Genomic DNA, 19,685 nt, shown 5'->3' with positions numbered 1-19,685 from the left:
CTAGATTTTACACTACTAAAGGCTCAAATATAAGGAATCATTCCTGGCTCCAGTACTGATTGCGGGAGTTATGTTTCGTGTCTTAGTTAAGGGAAAAAAAATGGGGTTACTCCCTCGGTAAAACTGGAATAAAGTTGAACCAAAAGATCTCGATTCAATATAAATTCACGAAAAAATGATATCTCTTTAGGATCTACTCATGTCTATTTAGTCCGCCAATGACTACTTTGGTAATACATTTGAAATGCTAGCTAAACTCTAATACCGAACAAGATAGGGCCTCTATTTTAACGGCAAGTGCAATTTTGCACCAAAAGGCAAGCAGAGGGTATAAAGTAGGCATTTAGGGACAAGGGGCATAAAAAGGAAGTACACAAATAGTCATTTTTAGTCTAAGCTGAGGGCTCTCTGCACGTTTTTAGTCTAAAGCTCAATGCTCCATAAAAAACGTTTTAAGACTCTTTGAAATTTGACTATTTCAAAGTCAAAGCCGGTTTGGTATGAGAGAGCAGAGAGCAGTCGTTGGCTTCTCCAACTCTGGCGACTTTTGTTCCCTTGGCTGGCACATTCACTAAAATATTTTTATCCCACATAATTATTGTTATTTTTTTGTTCTACACCTACCTGATTCTTGGAATTGTTTCACTTCTAATTTGTCAAAACGACTAATCTCGGTGAGTTTTCCCTTACTTCTATTCTCAAGTTTTGATTTTTATGATTTTTGCTGAAATGGGGTTTTAGTTTCGCTAGAAATAGGCAAAAGGGTCTTGAATTCTTGGTTTGTTATTTCCCAATTTTTAGTCTTTCCTGTTAAAGCGCAAAGCCCAGTAACACCTCTGTTTCTTCAGCTTATGCTACTTTCCATTTTCGTTTAAATATTCAAATTTTGATTTCATATGAATTTGAACTGGGGTTTTATTTATGGGTAGCATAATTCAAAGGGGTGTTAGGAGTGTTGATGAAAGTTGATATTTTTACCAATTCTTGTGGCGAATCGAGGATTTAAGCTCGGTGTGTTCAACTTATAGGTTCTTAGCAGTGAATCCGTTATATTTTTAAAGTTATGATTCATATCTACTACTTATTGCAGTTTTAGCGAATTTTTACATATAAATTTATACTTTGCATCCAAAATATTGGATTCAAATAAACCCGGTAACTCAAAGCTCCATCCACCCCTATTGCTACCTAAGTACCTACCCCTGCATATTTCTTGGTATTGCTTCTCATCCCTAAGGACTAGGAATAGTATATTTCTCAGAATGCTTTCTGCGTTTTGATTGAAGTATGACGTTCTTTGAATTTGTTTCTGTTCAGCTATTGCGAAACTTGTGGGGGTAAGAGTTTATTGTTTTCATCACAATGGGAGGGAGTTCTTCTAAGAACCAAGGCGCCAAAAGTAAGTTAGTGAATCCTTACTCCCAGAGTGGCACGAAAGGATATCTCTACAAGGGGCAACACCAGCAGCAACAACATGAGTTGCAGAAGCAGAGTAAGATGCTAACTCCACCACAATTACAGGAGAGCAAGGACAAAGAGAATCAGGAGCCACGGTTCGGTGGCTATTCGAGCAGTGAGGAAGAGTTTTATGATGGTATCCCGAGGTTTCATGGGAGCTCTTCACGAAAACCTAAACCAAGGAGGGTTGCAAAGGTTGATAAATATCTATAACTCTGCTTCAGTAGATTTCCTCTCATATTATATGTAAAAGGAAGTTGTCTCGAAAGATTTTTAAATCAATGCAGACTTAGCTAAAGATAAGGCGCAATAGAAGAGGAAAATTCATATAGGTGATACCTACTAGTTGCGAATAGGCTTTAGACTTGGTAGAGAACTTCTATCCGGAGGCGAATGTAGCACTATATGCACGGGTTCAATTGAACCCATAACTTTCGACGCGGAGCATAAATTTATATGTAAAATCTATTAAAATTAAAATAAATAGTAGATATGAACCCATAACTTTAAAATCATTATGAGTTCAATGTTAAAAATCTTAAAAGTTGAACCCATTGAGATTAAATCTTGGATCCGCATTATTATTATTATTACTATTATTATTATTACTATTACTATTATTTATATATATTATCTTTTCTTACTTGCACTTTTATTCTATTTGGTAATGATGATGATATGAGTTGAGCTTAATGAAAGGAGTGAGAATTCATATCGTTGACTCCAACTTGTTTGGAACCGAGGCGTAATTGTTGTTGTAACCATTCCACAGAAAACTTGTTTAGATAAGTATTCGAACGGTAATTGGTTATCAGCTTATTAAGTGAGAACTTGATTGTTTACAAGAAGTAAAAGCAGAGGTGGATTCATAATGGATAACTGCATTCCTGGAAATTTATGTTTGCCAACTGTTTGTAATGCTCGATATTACAGGTTCGGTAGGACAGACATCTTTGATGATTATTGTATTGTGTATATTTTGCAGCCAGCCATTATTTGACACATGTACCAACTAAGGTAGTAATAGCTGAAATTAAGATGACTATGCCACTTAACATGCAGGTTCCTAACTGTTGTAGGTTGCAGAAGTAAGTTTTCGTTTAGGTAGAGCTGGAAGTGCTGGACTAGTGAGGACCGTGGAAGCGTTGGACATAATTGGGAGCAGCATGACTAATTTGAATTTAAGCAGTGGATTTGTTTCTGGTGCGACAAGCAAAGGGAATGAACTATCTATATTGTCATTTGAGGTTGCAAACACAATCGTTAAAGGTTCTACTCTTATGCATTCACTTTCAAGAAGAAGCATTCAACAATTGAACGACGTGGTGCTAACTTCAGAAGGTGTGCAGCTGTTAGTATCAACTGACATGGATGAACTTCTTAGTATAGTTGCTGATGATAAGAGGTTAGTAATGGAGAGAGTAGCTTTACTGTAATTTTATTATTGGTGAGCCTTCTTTGAAGGGGGGCTTATCATGTTCACTTTCCCGAGTAAAAGAATTACTGATATGGCGTGCATCTCAGGAAAGAGCTACAGGTTTTTACTGGAGAAGTAGTTCGGTTTGGAAATCAATGTAAAGATCCACAATGGCACTACTTGGACCGCTTCTTTGAGAAGTAATATGCAGGATTCATACTTTTTCTGATAAATTACTATATATTGAAGTTTTTACTGACTCTACACTTTAATATTTCCAGATATAGGAGAGAACCTACCCCTCAGAAACAATTGAGGGAAGAAGCTGAATTGATGATGCAGCAATTGATAACCCTGGTTCAGTATACAGCTGTTAGTATTATCGCGCTGCCATAGAGTCAGAATTATAAAGTTCTAGTATCATTAGAGCTTTGTAATTTTAAAAATATTTATTTAATAAAAAGTTAAATTAATTAAAAGCAATCGACAAGAGACAAATTTTACACTTTGTCGTTTGTGTTCAGATACGTTATCGTGTAAATTGAATTGTCTTTTATGATTTCCTTTTTTTTACCAAGCACCATATATATATATATATATATATATATATATATATTTGTCCTTTGCGGATACTTGTCTACTAGTTGCCACAAACATAATTCGGAGGTTTGTATTTAAACTATTTAACTTTCTTTTAAAGTTGAATACGAACTATGTCACTAACCTTTAATTCTGATAGTAAAAAAGGGAGAATGGTTAGGAAGTATTTGATCTGCCAAAATTATGTTTCTTCACCTGATCATTACGTGCAATGCTGTTATCAATGGGTCTCAACTATGTAAAAGTGGGTTATTGGCTAGATCCTTGCATTGGCACGCCTTTTCAAGTACCAAAGTTAGTTAACATCATAAGATTTTTTAACCGAGCTAGAAAAAAGAAAGTCTTACAAGTGCTAAAAATATTTTATGATTTGAGGATTGAAGTAGGAACTCACTATCCCCGATGACAGGAGTTATACCATGAGTTGCATACTCTGGATATAATTGAGCAAGATTATCAGCACAAGCGTCTAGAAGATGGTAAATCAAATGCCAGTCAAAAAGGTGCCCAACCAATCTTGTTCATCTCTTCAGTTTGGCATTTCTCTTAGCATTACTTTTATTGATATTCATTGCTTCCTAGGCATATTATGTGCTTTTGAATTTCTTAATTCGCAGTGTTGTTTGCTTCTAACGTGATGAATCACCAGAAATAGCATCTATTCTCGTATTTACTAAACAGCTTCACCAAAAGGATGACAAAGTTTCTTCATTCTTATGAAACGTTATGTTTAAATTTTTAATGCCCATTACTTGTCTAGAAGGTAGGGGTAACCTCCCCAGACCTCACGGTGTGCGATAATACTGGGTATGTTGTTGTTGTTGTACTTGTCTAGAAGGTGATTGAAAGACTTGCTATCATGTACCACTACAAAGCAATTGGGCTTTCCTTCCAATAGAACAGTTTAAGAAATTATGCTTTTACGGTTTATGCTTGTTGTTGATCTCTATCATCTTATCTTGCTGCTGTTACTGCTTGTTGTTTTTGCTTCTTTTTCATTTTTCCGAAACAACTTCTCTACCTTCACAGGGTAGGGGTAAGGTATGCGTACACTCTACACTCCCCAGACCCCATTTTGTAGGATTACACAGGGTTTGTTATTGTTGCTTGTTGTTGAGTTGCATGCTAATAGTACATTTTAAAGCTTTAGTCTCTATGTAAAAAAGAAATTGCGGAAAAACTTCTTAAATAATTTGGCTGCTCATTCAAGTGTTGAAAAAAGGGATATGTTGATGATAATAATAATTTTTTGGATCATTTTATTTCTTTTGCTCTTTTGCATTTTTCCGCAGGTAATGGTCTTACAATTTTAGCTGCTGAGTTGAAAATCCAGAAGAAAATAATAAGAAACTTAAAGAAAAAGTCGCTGTGGTCCAGATGTTTGGATGAGGTACCGTTTTCAACCTTTATTTTTCAGCTTAATCTTTTGAGACCGTCTAAATTAATAACATATGGAGTATCATTTATTTGATTTTGCTGACAAACTGTTGGGATCAAGTTTTAGCGTTTTTATCTCTTCAATTTTGAGCATATCGTACTTTGAGGATGTATAAGATCCTTTTGTTTATGTAAACAGGTCATGGATAAGCTAGTGGATATTGCCCTCTTTCTCAACAGGGAGATAGATAATATTTTTGGCAATGCGGGTATGTGCTGGCTCATTCTCGAAAGCTGTTACATCAAATTTTACCCAGTATTCTTTCTTTTGATATCTTAAATTGCGCAAGTGAACGATTTTTACTTTGGTTGTAACCTCATTTCTAAAGAGTTATGCTAAATGGTATTTCATTGAGTGACACAACAAGCAATAGCATATGCATGTTAATTAGCTGAACTTTGTGGAAACGTCATAAAAGAATTAGAAATAAGGCTTTTATATATCTGCTTTTTCGGATCATCCTTGGAGTTCCCTTCATCCTTTTCTTGAGATAGAATTCCATTACTATTACTAATATCACCCTCTATGTTAATGGTTAGTACATGAGATAATTTGATGCAGAAGTTGACTACTCGGGATGGTGGTCATAGACAACTTCAATTTTCACTTGCAGTGCTTCTGAAGTATCAGAATCGGTTGTAGAGCCCTCATTTAGACATTTACTTGCATGGCAACCATACAAATATGGGTTTGTAACTAACAGTGTTCCGAGAAAAGATTAGGTTAAAAAAATAAGAAAAAACCTCATTTCTGATTTACTCAATAACCATCATTCAAGCACTTTATCACCTACATATCATACAGTTTTGAATCACTCATTCACCTCTAGGTGCATTCCGTCATGCAGTTATCCCTCATTTCTGACCCTTTCTGTTGTCACTATGCCTCCCATCTTGGGTTAAGTCCGTCCTACAACTACTAATTTAAAGTTTCGTTCAAGGTAAATGAGGTAATAATTAAAGAATTTATGACTGAATTAGAGAGACAAGGAAGATTGTTTTCAAAATCCTGAAGGCCAGACTTCATTTCAATAACTCTAGTTTAAAAATTACCAGTCCACTGGAATGTTTTGGGACATTTGTGCCCTGAGTAATTGAGCATGTATCTGTATATAGAGGAGACTGGGATCAAAAGAATATCTGCTTTCTCTGGTATTATCTTCTGCCACATCTTTCTTGCCTGTGGATTCTTCCAATAAACTGAAACACGTATATCAGTAGAATAAATCAGAGACACTATCTTCCGGTGTATTTATCTTTTTCTATTTCTATCTTATTATTCAAAACAATTGTACACTTTTGTTTGCCCCCTTGCCCCATAGAGAAATGAAAAGTTAAAACAAAAAAGAGGCAAAAATGTAAGTAAACAAAATAAATAATAATCCTCTACTTAATAATTTCTGATTGAGATAACTGATGACATGCAGACCCAGATAGCGAGAAAAAGCAATCTCTGGGTGGTAAGCCAAGATTAGGGCCTGCCGGTCTTGATCTACATTATGCTAATATCATTCTCCAGATTGATTCAATTGTAAGAACATTCTTCCAATTTTCGTCAATCATAAGCAAGAAAAGTGGTCCGATTTGTGATCTTTGCATCTTGTTGACTCAATAATTATTGTGAACAGGTAGCCCGGTCAAGCTCTATGCCTCCAAATGCGCGAGATATGCTATATCAGAATCTTCCGCCCAATATAAAATTTTCTTTGCGATCCAAAATACAATCTTTTCATGTCAAAGAGCAGGTGCCCTCTCATTTCTTATTACCAAGAAGCATTAGTTTGGTACTAGTAATGGTCAAGATTAATTTAATCTTAACAAGCAGATTTTAAGCTTGTTTCAGCGTCTAGTGAAATTCTGCACAATTTTATATTTTCCTACTTTAGATCATCATCATGTTCCTTCTTTTTGCTCGTCTTTTTCTTTCCTCTCCTATCTGCAGCTCACTGTTACTGAAATTAAAGCTGAAATGGAGAAAACACTACAGTGGCTAGTTCCTGTTGCAACGATTACTGCCAAGTATGAACTCGAAACAGCTCAACTGATTGCTCATGGCTAATTTCTTTGCAATATTTGATAGTTTCATCATCTTGTGTTTTAATAATCTGAAACAGAGCTCACCATGGTTTTGGTTGGGTTGGAGAATGGGCTAATGCCGGGTAAGTTTCTCCTAATGGCCTCTATGCCATTGTTTTATTCGCCTTAAACAAATATGAGCACTACACTATGCTATGATTCAGAGAAAAAAACATTTCATGTGTTCAGGTCTGAATCAAATCGTAAGTCGATTGTATCAGCAGATGTCATCCAAATTGAGACACTACACCATGCTGACAAGCAGAAATCAGAGGCTTATATCCTTGAGCTTGTTCTATGGCTCAATTACCTAGTAGCTCAGTCCAAAGCAACTTCCAACGGTGGGCGCTTGAGGTCACTTTTGAAATCCCCAGATTGTTCATCTCTTGATTCTGTAGATCGGGTAAATATTTACCAGTGAGACACAATTTCAATATGAGTTGCTTACGACAGCAACAAAAACAACATACCCAGTGTATTCTTACAGGTGTAGGGTCTGGGGAGGGCAGTGTCTACGCAGACCTTATCTCTATCTTGTGGATGTAAAGAGGCTGTTTCCGGAAGACTTCACTATGAGTTGCTTGTTGTGGGGATTAGCAGATGTACAGATGATATCGTGTTGTTTAGCAAATGAAATCAGAATTAGGGTGATAGAGAAAATAGAAAATGAAGTTGGTTTTGGATGATTGGGTCACTATTTGTCAATATTGATTTGCTATGTTTCGTAACACAAGTCAGATTTTGTTTCATATTTAATCACCACTTTCATGCCAAATAGCCACACATCTTGCATAAGTTCATACTAAAGTTTGTGTTCTCAAAGAAAAAAGAATTTTAAAAAAAATAAAATAATTGCTCATGTGATTTGGGATGAACCTTTACCGGTGAAGAAAAAAAATAGCGATGGATTCCGACAGAGCATTCAAGATTAACCGATCATCGCACCAGCAACCAACCCACCAAAAATTGTTGTCACACTACCTCTGTCTCTTAAAGAGTTGATTTTTGGTAACTTTTCTCATGAAGGGACGATCTGGTTTACTTTAAAGTAACAATTTTGTAAGAAGAGAGCCATTTGTCATAAGCTATATACATGTTGATGATGTGTTTTATTGTGAACACAGTCTCCTACATTGAAAGCTAATAAGGAAAAATAAGAGAAAATGGTCCTCTATGGCTCCTCAAAATTTTAATAGCCCATGTTTTTTTCTATTGACACGAAATGTCCCTCCGGCCCAAACATATTACATTCAATTGCCGAAATGTCTATTTTGTATATTTTTTGTATAGTAATAGTCTATTTTGTATATATTTTGTATAGTGACAGTCTATTTTGTATATATTTTGTATAGTTACAGTCTATTTTGTATTTATTTCAATGTTATGCATAATGGATATTCAGTGATATCCAGGTTTTTCTTTTTCATCTCCATATACAAGCGCACACTCATTTTTTGTATAATGACAGTCTATTTTGTATATATTTTGTTTAGTGACAGTCTATTTTAGTATATTTTTTTATATAGTAACAGTCTATTGTATACAAATGAAATTTGCTCAATTAATTTCAGGAAACAGATTTTGTTGAATTTGGTATTCTTTAAAGTATTTTAAACAAAACAACAACTACTATCTACTACGTATCAATCCTCGGCTATTTGAGACAGTTATATGACTCCTATAATATGATGATTTTTAAAATACAACAAGTATTTATTAGCTTTTGAAAATATATCAGCAAAACCTAAAGTTTGAAGCCACTGATTGGTCACATTGCGTCGTGCCTCTTCTTTTATATATATATATATATATAAAATTTTTCTTTTAAATATTAAAGTTGATCAATTTCTTTTTCCAGGTTGATAAATTATTGTTATTTTGGGATATTTTATATCCAAGAACATTCTTGGAGTAATTCAGCACATCGGACAAAAGAAACCAAATACTGGATAAAGAATTGAAAGGCAATTGTGATAATAACGTTATTTCTTATCCAACAATTGCAAAAGCCAAAAGTGGTATTTTGACAATAATAAAACTAATTTTGCATATCATTGGTGGAAGATTGGAACGACTCGATGGCAACAAAATCTACCGCATTTGAGTAAATTTAGGCTAGCCATTATAATTTGTTTGGGGCTATAAATTGTATGGCTACAAATGAAATTTGCTCGAAAAATAACTACGAGCCTTTGTGAAAAACCCATGCCAATGTCCCTTGGGCCTTACCCATGTCGAGCATTCTGATCTTCACTACAAAAACATTAGAATTAGCTACAACTTCGTCACAACTAACAGAATTTCTTGATAATCTGTCACTGTCACTGATATGTTGCTAAATAGGATCAGCGAATAGATTTTTCTGTTTAGCTACAGAATTTGCCCGTCGTTAATTCTATTTTGTTAGTATTCTTGGAAATCGACAAAACCCTTGAAGAATACATGCAGAAGTCATAGGTAGGGGTGTACATAGGTCGGGTTAGTTCGAATTTTTCAATTACCAAACCAAACCAATGGTGTCAGATTTTTAAATTTATAAACCAAACCAAATGAATAAAGTCGGATTTTTCAATCTCGATTTTTCTCGAGTTTTTCGGTTTTTTTTTTGGGGTTTCGGATTTTTTCCCGATAAAGTCTTAATATCACAAAATATGTAACTTGTGCTCCAAATATTTATTTTAGTCCTAGTAGGATACAACTATATAATATATTTTTCAAGAAAATAAAATAATAATATGAGATGAATCATAACATTGTACTAAAATATTCAATAACAAAGATAATAAAATCACACAAAAAAATATTACTAATTAATACACCATAATAAAAATTAACATAATCTAAAAATAGTATAAATGTCATGCTAAAGTAAGTGCAACTAATAAGTACTAGTATTAATTACACAGCTAAGCACTAAAGAAAAAAGATAAACTAGGTTATACATTTTCATTATAAATCAATGCAAAAGTAAAAAATAGATATCCAACACTATTATCATTCCTAATGTTGAATCGAATTTAATTTATTAGTATTAGTATTTATTTGAACTTTATTTGACTTACTATCTTTATGAGCTATAAAATTTATTGGATCATTCAAGAATGTTAAGTCCAAACTTTAAATAATATGTTTAAAGATAAAACTGTGAACAAGTTTAAGAAATATTTATAAATTATATTACAATAAATATTTATATGTATAAAATATTTTTAAAAATTGTATAAATGTAATATCGGGTTGGTTTGGTTTCGGTTTGACTTTTTTAAGTTAAAATCAAACCAAACCAGTTATGGCCGAGTTTTGTTTTTTAACACCAAACCAAATCAAACTAAACCACAATCGGATTTTTTCCCGATTTGACTCGAATAATTGGATTGATGCGATTTATCGGTTTTCTTTATACATATTGTTACAAAAAGAGAAGTTTAATATGGAAAATAGAGTGATGTCTTCATAATACACAAGACTAGTAAATATGGAAAAAGAGAATGAAAAAGATAAAAGATAAAGTGAAGAAGGCGTAGCCAACAATCAAATCATATGATGATTCGTTTTTACATGGTTGACACAAAGGAAATACTAGTTACAAAACTACTCTACAAGAACAAAGAATGAAAACATTAATTCATCGACTAGGTGATACCTTCCACCAGGGGCAAAGTTACATATTACATATAAATCGGTAAAATATTAGATTTTAGAGGTATATATCATATACTTAATACCCTTTGTCAAAAAAAAAAATTCAGTTCTTTCAAGTTTGAATACCTTTAAAAAATATTCTGGCTTCGCCACTGCTTCCACCAGTATAGTTTTCTGTGCAGCTAATTGTATTGTGTAAGGATACCATGTCCAGGGGCGGATGTAGAGTATGGCCGTCGGGTTCATCTGAACCCAGTACTTTCACCGCGGAACATAAATTTATGTGTAAAAATTAATTAAATTGCAACAAATGGTAGGTCTGAACTCATAACTTTAAAAATACAATGAGTTAAATGATAAAACCCTTAAATGTTGAACCCGCAAAATTTAAATTCTGGATCCGCCTCTGACCCATGTCTAAGAAATACTAGTAAATTTTGGGGTAGGAATTATCCATAACGCTAATGCATTGCCATCGATTGACGCCTTTAAAGGAAATTGGGTGCGACGGCCGCCATATTGAAGGTGAATGATGTCCATCATATACTGATTTCCTGGCAACTCAAGCCGTGCATTATTGTCCAAATAGTATACAAAGTTGGCTTCACATCCTAAAACATTAGAAGCCAAAACAGACATAGAACTATAGTTACTCAAGAACAAGGCTTCATCTCCCAAGTTGTCCAAGTTGACGAACCTGGATTTTTGGGTCTCTGGGATTGCAACCAACTTAAAAATCTTGACGCTTGATGTCTGATCATCTCTTCTAAAAAATATTTGAACCCTTAGTAGCTCGTTAGTTCTAGTCTTTACTAGATAAAATTTTATACGAGGAGAAGATTTAACAATTGACGGTTGTTCAATAATTCTCTTTAACTCCAGACTAGTCTTGTCGATAGATAAAATCTTACCTTTATCATTGACAACATAGTATTTCTCATTGTAGTATATCATATCACAAACACTACCTTCTATATAACGACTAGTGAAAACCCAGGTGTAACCACCAGGTTTTAGGAAAGCCAACTTAGGATGATACCCGTTACTAGTTACTATAATTGTGGCGACATCAAAATTATATGGATTTGTTGATGGATTCTTGGTTATAATAATTTTACGGAGAAAAAAATTTAGACGAGGAAGATAAATTGTCTCACGAGAGAAAGGATTGAAAAGTTGGATAAGGAAATCAGACTGTTGAAAAGCCAACCAACCATGAGAAGAGCCAAAACATCTCCAAGTATGAGACAATGGTAGTTTAATGTCACAAATTATTTTACTTTTGGCCGCACTGTATAAGCTTGTATTAATGGTATACTGTTCTCGATCAGTGCAGAACATTAGTAAAGGAAGTTCTTCAATGGAACTTGAATTGACGCGTTGTTGTAGGGCGTCATAATTGTTGGATAGGAAGGAAAACCATGGCTTGCACACAGCGCCAAAGCAAAAGTAATCCGAGATGGAAGACAAATTTTGAAAAATCAAATTGAGTACCAAATCTGGAAGCCCTGCCCAGTCTCTTGATCTTAACTCTGAATCCATGTGTATCACCCGTTGTTGAACAACTTAATTCAGCCTCTTTATAACAGCATTCATATATTATAATACTTCACTATAAAAGACAAGTTTTTTCGGAAACAATTTTTATGTTATGTTATAATATATGTTCGCTATAACATCCAAAAATATTCGGAACAAACGAGAATGTTATAGAGAAGTTTGACCGTAAAATTTGCCAAAAAGGTTTGGATATTAAAAAAGGAAGGAATTGTGTTTGCGTAGGGAATTACAACTGTCCGTTTTTGCCCTTTCTTGTTTTTTGTGCCTTATATAGCAGCAAAATAATTGGGTAGGGGATCCGATTTCTTTTTGATAAAGGGAAGCCAAGCAATTTAAAATGAGGTAATATTTATAAGGGTATTATCACTTTTAGTCCGCGTCAGAAATTATTTATATTCGGTAACCGAAAAAGTATATAAAATTTGTATAATTTTTCTATAGCATACAAAATATATATATATACAAAATATATAAAAAATATATATATATTTTCGGCTATTATTTTAAAAACGACTATACAATGTCATTTTTTAGTTGGAGAATATTTGCTTGTACATGGTTCGCTTTTGAAATTGGTCACAAAGGTTACAACTTACAATTACGTTCCTTGTGCCTTCTCATTGTTATATTCACCAAAAGTTTGAAATACAATTTCTTAAGTTATTTTTCTCTCCTCATGCTTCAAGTCCCTGCAGGGCGGATCACTTTTATAGATATTAGGTTCATTTGGATTTAATATGCAACACAAATTATAAATTTATGAATAAAAATTTACTATAATCGTAATAAATAGTAGATATTAGCTCATTACTTTAACAATATAATCACTTTAACACTAAAAATATTAAATATTGAACCCATAAAATTTAAATCTTGAATCTCCTCGCATCTTGAATAGAGATTTTATCCACACTAAAGTTATTTAATTCATGAAAACGAAATTTGTTTAATTCATGAAAATGAAAAACTGACTTTGAATTGCTTTGTTTAATTGTGGTATGAGATGGAAAATGGAGGAGGAAAATGGGAAACAGAGGAATTGCAATTTTAGTTTCATCTCTTTCATTCTTGGCCTTGGGTTTGTTATAAAAATTGAATATGCGTGAAGGTTAAGAAGCAATAGTAATGGCTTTTTTTCCGGTGGTGTCAACTGTGGCGGAAGGCAAAAGAAGATGGAGATGTTAGAGGATTTTTTAAATTGGGGTATAATAGTAATTTTAAATATTTTTTCTTAAAAAAATAATAATGACACGTGTCATGGACTTATTGGTGCGTGACACTCCACATAAATTTTTAAACTGGTCAAGAAAAAGAGGTGTGTATTAGACACACTCTAAAAAGGTTGAGTATGTAAAATAATTTTCGTGTTCAGAAAATGTGTAATAAGGACTTAATGCATAATTCAGGAGGTAACTTATGTATTTTACCTTCATTTATTTAGTAACGTTAAATCTCGGCTTGCAACCTAGTTTTACCAAAACTAGGGGCAGGAGAGTAACGGGGAAAAGGGGATACCAATGATATAGCCTCTCTTGTCTATATGAAGTTAACCAATTTGTCTCGTTAATATTATTCAATAAAATTGGATCAATAGTATCACGCGCTTCATACCGACACTTAAATGTTCTATTGTATTTAATGTACACTAGATATTAAAACGTAATAGCTCAAGCATATTCCTCTTTTTAGGATGAATTTGTGCATAAGTTATAGAGAGTAATTAAGAGATACTAATGTAATAAAGAACATAATAAATATTATTCTCACATGTTTAAATACGCTCCAGTTTTTCTCACATTCTAATGAGCTAGAAGTTAAACTTAGTACTTTGACAGTAAATTTTTGCAAGTTTAAAGTTTGATGATCATCAAATTGCAACCACCCTTCAACAATAGAAAAAATTATTTAAAAAGTTAATAAGTATAAACAAATCAAATAACTTAAAAGTAAAGCTATAAAGACAACTAAAACAACTCACTCACCTGGTGACCGTATGTCTTTGGCTCTAACAACCGTATAACAACCAAATAGCCCATCTGCTTGTGTGTGCTTACGAAGCTCCGCCACTATTTTATCTATCACTGATTTATCAGGGACCAACTTCTCAACACATCCATGATATATCCTGGATACTTCTGCATCTAAAGTGCCATTGGCATTATTCGTATAAAACAGTTCCGGATTCAAAATATGTTCTGCTGCGTGCAAAAGTTGATAAAGTTGATCCGACCATCTTCTATCAATGATCTTGAAAACTTAGCTTTATTTTTTTTTGCAATCATTGTCCTCCATTTTTCTTAGCATAAGATTAGATTCACCTAACAACCCATCGAGACAAAACCCATTTATCATTGCCTGATATGTTCTCGCATTCGGAAGTAGTCTAATTAAAGAAAGCGCCTTAAAAATAGTATAAGCTTTGTCGAGTTTACCATTGTGTACGGTCAAAACTGGTTGACTCAGTCATACGAACTGGTCGAGACGATGATGTTTCGATCAAAGGGTATCTGCATGACAAGCTCGGTCGAGGTCTGAAGTAAGGGTATCGAGCTTCGAGCTATAAGACCGACCAATGACAAGTCCGGTATCATTATCGAGCTCGTATCCAAATCGAACTACGAGGCAAGGCACATATTATCGAAGATGCCTAGACCGACCAACGCTCACCCTGAATATCAATCCTCTAAGGCAGAATCGAGCTCGAACCAAGATCGGGGGCTCGATCCAATACCGAGCTCGAGCCAGAATCGAGCTCGCAGACAAGAGCCGTTGCAACCAACATGTCACCTCCTACACATGTGCCATCAAAGGCAACGATTTGGAGGACGATGAGATCGAATCCGTATTGTTGAAAAAGTTCAGGGAGACCCTCGCGAAGGGAGCAATGATCTGGTATCACAACTTACCACCAAATTCCATCAATTCTTTTTCCATGTTAGCAGATTCGTTCGTAAAAGCACATGCTGGTGCCATAAAGGTTGCAACAAGGAAATCAGACCTCTTCAAAGTAAAACAAAGGGGTAACGAAATGTTGAGAGAATTCGTATCCCGATATCAAATGGAACGTATGGATTTGCTACCGGTCACAGATGATTGGGCCGTACAAGCTTTCACCCAAGGGTTGAACGAGCTAAGTTCGACGGCATCACATCGGCTGAAACAAAATTTGATCGAATATCCAGCAATAACTTGGGAAGATGTACACAACCGGTATCAATCGAAAATCAGGGTCGAAGACGATCAATTTGGAGCTCCGTATGGACCCGTGCATCAGAACCAGACAACCACTAAAAACCAGAGAGAGATCAACAGAGAACAAAGGTCGAACAGAGATCGATATCAACCGTACGTCACAGATCGGATGAACAACGGTTCAATACGTAATACAGTTCGGAACAATCGGACTGATCGAGAGCAAACTCCTTGGGGACTTATGAGCAAGAGCGGCTTTGATAAATATGCCGATCCTATAGAAGCTCCTCGATTATCAGAATATAACTTCAACATTGATGCATCTGCCATCGTATCGGCTATCGGACGCATCAAAGACACCAGATGGCCTCGACCCATGCAGGCCGATCCTGCCCAAAGGAATCCCAATCAAATGTGCGAATATCATGGCACCCATGGCCACAGAACGGAAGATTGCAGGCAATTAAGAGAGGAAGTGGCACGCTTATTTAACAAAGGGCACCTTCGGGAATTTCTGAGTGATAGGGCAAAGAATCATTTTAAGAACAAGGATTTCGGCAAGCAAAACGAGCTAGAAGAACAGCAACACGTCATTCACATGATCATCGGCGGTGTCGATACCCCTCAGGGACCGATGCTAAAATGCACTAAAACATCGATTGTGAGGGAAAAACGATCTCGGACTCAAGATTACACACCCATAGGAACTTTGTCTTTCAATGATGAAGATGCAGAGGGAGTCATCCAACCCCATAACGATGCACTGGTAATATCCATACTCATGAATAAAACTAAAATTAAGCATGTGTTAATTGATCCAAGTAGCTCGGCAAATATCATCAGATCGAGGGTCATAGAACAGCTCGGCCTACAGAACCAGGTCGTACCTGCAACTCTGGTTCTAAACGGATTCAATATGGCATGTGAAACCACCAAAGGCGAGATAATCCTACCGATAAACGTGGCCGGAACCATCCAGGAAATAAAGTTTCACGTGATCGAAGGCGATATGAGATATAACGCCCTTTTCGGAAGGCCATGGAACCACAACATGAGAGCTGTACCTTCGACCCTACACCAGGTCCTCAAATTCCCAACATCGAGAGGTGTCAAAATAGTGTACAGGGAACAACTGGCCGCAAAGGAAATGTTCGTCGTCGAGGAAGCACAATCAATATCTTCGTCTTCGCCGATAAAAGGATCTGGTTCAGAAGGAGAACAAAATGCCAAATAGCAATCACAGACATCGGCTTCGACCCAGCTAGGTAGCCAGAACATCGAAGAAGATGATGATCATTGGATCCCTCGATCCTTCGTGACCCCCGATGATTCCGACGCCACCAAATCAACAATTGAGGAACTAGAGCAAATCATACTAATCGAACACTGGCTCGAACGAAAGGTATACCTGGGAACGAGTTTGAACCCCGAACTCAGGAAGAAACTTATTCAATTTCTTATCGATAACATCGACTGTTTTGCCTGGTCCCATTTAGATATAACAGGGATCCCACTGGACATAACGACGCATCGGCTAAGCTTGGACCCTAGGTTCAGACCGGTGAAGCAAAAAAGAAGACCCCAATCGGAGGTAAAGCACGCATTCATAAAGGATGAGGTAACCAAACTTCTCAAAATAGGGTCCATTCGGGAGGTGAAATACCCCGAATGGTTAACCAATGTGGTTGTAGTGCCTAAAAAAGGGAACAAACTTAGAATGTGTGTGGACTATAAGGACTTGAACAAAGCATGCCCCAAAGATTCCTTTCTGCTGCCCAACATCGATCGCATGATCGATGTCACGACCGGCCACGATATCCTCACCTTTCTCGATGCCTATTCCGGGTATAATCAAATTCAGATGAACCCGTAGGACCAGGAAAAGACTTCATTTGTGACCAAATATGGAACATATTGTTATAATGTATTGCCATTCGGGCTAAAAAATGCAGGGGCTACTTATCAACGCCTAGTAAATAAAATGTTCGAAGAACAAATAGGTAAATCAATGGAAGTCTATATTGATGACATGCTAGTTAAGTCCCTGCGCGCAGAGGACCATTTATCCCATTTGCAGGAAACATTCGAGATTTTGAGGAAATACAACATGAAGCTCAACCCCGAAAAATATGCTTTCGGGTCGGGTCGGGCAAGTTCCTCAGCTTCATGGTGTCAAATCGGGAAATCGAGATTAACCACGATAAAATCAAGGCCATCGAAGATATCACCATCGTGGACAGCGTGAAAGCTGTACAAAGGTTAACAGGAAGGATTGCAGCCTTAGGCCGATTCATTTCGAGATCATCAGATCGAAGTCACAAATTTTTCTCTCTACTCAAAAAGAAGAACGCTTCGCTTGGACACCGGAATGCCAACGAGCATTACAGGGTTTGAAACAATATCTATCGAACCCACCACTGTTTCACACTCCAAAAATAGACGAAAAACTTTACTTGTACTTGGCGGTATCGGAAGTCGCCGTAAGCAGTGTCCTAGTTCGAGAAGAGCAAGGTACACAATTTCCCGTTTATTACATAAGTCGGAACTTAGGAGAAGCGAAAACTAGGTATCCGCACTTAGAAAAACTGGCACTTGCGTTGATAAGCGCCTCTAGAAAGTTGAGACAGTACTTTCAATATCACCCCATAGGCGTATTAACCACCTACCCACTTCGTAATATTTTGCATAGGCCCGAACTATCAGGCCGATTGGCCAAATGGGCCGTCGAACTCAGTGGGTACGATATCGAATATCAACCCCGTACGGCCATCAAGTCTCAAATTTTAGCAGACTTCGTGGCCGACTTCACGCCAACCCTCGTACCCGAAGTTGAAAAAGAACTCATGTTGAAATCGGGTACATCGTCGGGGGTATGGATCCTTTTTACGGACGGGGCTTCGAACGTGAAGGGTTCCGGGCTAGGCATAGTTTTGAAACCACCCACGGGTAACATTATTAGGCAAGCTATTAATACTATCAGGTTAACTAACAACGAGGCCGAGTATGAAGCCATGATTGCAGGTCTCGAGCTAGCTAGAAACTTGGGAGCAGAAATCATTGAGGCTAATTGTGACTCTTTGCTGGTGGTGAGTCAAGTAAATAAAACCTTCGAAGTCCGAGAAGGTAGAATGCAAAGGTATTTAGACAAACTGCTTGTCACTTTGCACCATTTCAAACAATCGACTCTACGGCATGTTCCACGAGAGCAGAATAATGAGGCCGATGGGCTTGCAAATTTGGGATCGTCGGTCGAGTTAGATAATTTGAGCTCGGGGACTGTCGTTCAACTTTCGAGATCGGTACTCGAAGATGGTTACACCGAGATAAATTCTACTAGCTTAACCTGGGATTGGAGAAACAAGTATATTGAATACTTAAAGAACGGAAAGCTCCCATCAGACCATAAAGATTCCAGGACCCTACAGACTAAAGCTGCTCGATTTACGTTGGCTGCGGACGGAACACTATATCGAAGGACATTCGATGGACCGTTGGCAGTATGCTTGGGTCCGGGAGATACCAATTACATCCTACGAGAAGTACACAAGGTCACTTGTGGGAATCACTCCGGTGCCGACACATTAGTTCGAAAAGTAATCAGAGCAGGGTATTATTGGATCGATATGGGCAAAGATGCGAAAGAATTTGTTCGTAAATGTGACAAATGTCAAAGGTTTGCGCCAATGATCCATCGACCCGGAGAGCAACTTCACTCAGTCCTATCCCCATGGCCGTTCATGAAATGGGGAATGGACATCGTCGGCCCTCTGCCATCGACCCCAGGTAAAGCCAAATTCATTTTATTTATGACTGACTATTTTTCTAAATGGGTTGAAGCGCAGGCGTTCGAGAAAATAAGAGAGAAAGAAGTTATAGACTTTATTTGGGATCATATCATATGTCGGTTCGGGATATCCGCCGAAATAGTATGTGACAATGGGAAGCAATTCGTTGGCAGCAAAGTAACAAAGTTCTTCGAAGATCACAAAATAAGAAGGATACTATCAACACCATACCACCCCAGTGGGAACGGACAGGCCGAATCAACGAACAAAACTATTCTTCAAAACCTAAAGAAGAGGTTGAACGACGCTAAAGGAAAATGGAGAGAAATCCTGCCCGAAATCCTTTGGGCATACCGGACAACGTCAAAATCCAGTACGGGGGCGACCCCATTCTCCTTAGTATATGGTTCCGAAGCATTGATACCAGTCGAAGTCGGTGAACCTAGTCCCAGATTTCGATTCACGACGAAGAATCAAATAACGAGGCTATGAATACCAGCCTTGAATTATCGGACGAA

General features: G+C 36.6%; 2 protein-coding genes across 5 annotated transcripts; one reads left to right on the top strand and one right to left on the bottom strand.

Moving 5' to 3' along the window:
- The first annotated feature begins 379 nt into the window (after nt 1–379).
- LOC104089441 (protein PSK SIMULATOR 1-like) lies at nt 380–7,763 on the top strand. 4 transcript variants are annotated; one of them, XM_070196382.1, is made up of 14 exons: nt 380–674; nt 1,318–1,653; nt 2,538–2,863; nt 2,983–3,075; nt 3,157–3,247; nt 3,885–3,978; nt 4,768–4,865; nt 5,052–5,121; nt 6,340–6,443; nt 6,541–6,657; nt 6,855–6,931; nt 7,027–7,071; nt 7,178–7,391; nt 7,476–7,763. In XM_070196382.1, the coding sequence occupies exons 2-14, from the start codon at nt 1,363–1,365 to the stop codon at nt 7,479–7,481; spliced, it is 1,626 nt and encodes a 541-aa protein (XP_070052483.1). In that variant the 5' UTR covers nt 380–674; nt 1,318–1,362; the 3' UTR covers nt 7,482–7,763. The 4 variants fall into 4 exon arrangements, with proteins under 4 accessions (XP_070052483.1, XP_009592629.1, XP_009592630.1 ...); XM_009594334.4 differs by having other exon boundaries at nt 381–674; nt 7,178–7,763; XM_009594335.4 differs by lacking the exon at nt 380–674 and adding an exon at nt 711–1,216 and having other exon boundaries at nt 7,178–7,763.
- A 3,284-nt stretch (nt 7,764–11,047) lies between these two features.
- On the bottom strand, nt 11,048–12,172 carry LOC104089444 (F-box protein At2g26160-like). The gene has a single exon (XM_009594340.1). The coding sequence runs from the start codon at nt 12,170–12,172 to the stop codon at nt 11,048–11,050; it is 1,125 nt and encodes a 374-aa protein (XP_009592635.1).
- Between the last annotated feature and the right edge of the window lie 7,513 nt (nt 12,173–19,685).

Source organism: Nicotiana tomentosiformis, chromosome 2 (assembly GCF_000390325.3).
Source record: "Nicotiana tomentosiformis chromosome 2, ASM39032v3, whole genome shotgun sequence".
NCBI classification, from domain to species: domain Eukaryota; kingdom Viridiplantae; phylum Streptophyta; class Magnoliopsida; order Solanales; family Solanaceae; genus Nicotiana; species Nicotiana tomentosiformis.
This window is presented reverse-complemented; position numbering and strand designations above follow the sequence as displayed.

What these genes read in the sequence shown, in the direction of transcription:
- LOC104089444 (XM_009594340.1), bottom strand. Translation starts at nt 12,172, where the DNA reads ATGGATTCAGAGTTAAGATCAAGAGACTGGGCAGGGCTTCCAGATTTG.
- LOC104089441 (XM_009594334.4), top strand. Translation starts at nt 1,363, where the DNA reads ATGGGAGGGAGTTCTTCTAAGAACCAAGGCGCCAAAAGTAAGTTAGTG. An exon ending in TAATATTTTTGGCAATGCGG is followed by an intron (nt 5,122 to 6,339) that starts GTATGTGCTGGC and finishes GATGACATGCAG; the next exon opens with ACCCAGATAGCGAGAAAAAG. An exon ending in CTTTTCATGTCAAAGAGCAG is followed by an intron (nt 6,658 to 6,854) that starts GTGCCCTCTCAT and finishes TCCTATCTGCAG; the next exon opens with CTCACTGTTACTGAAATTAA.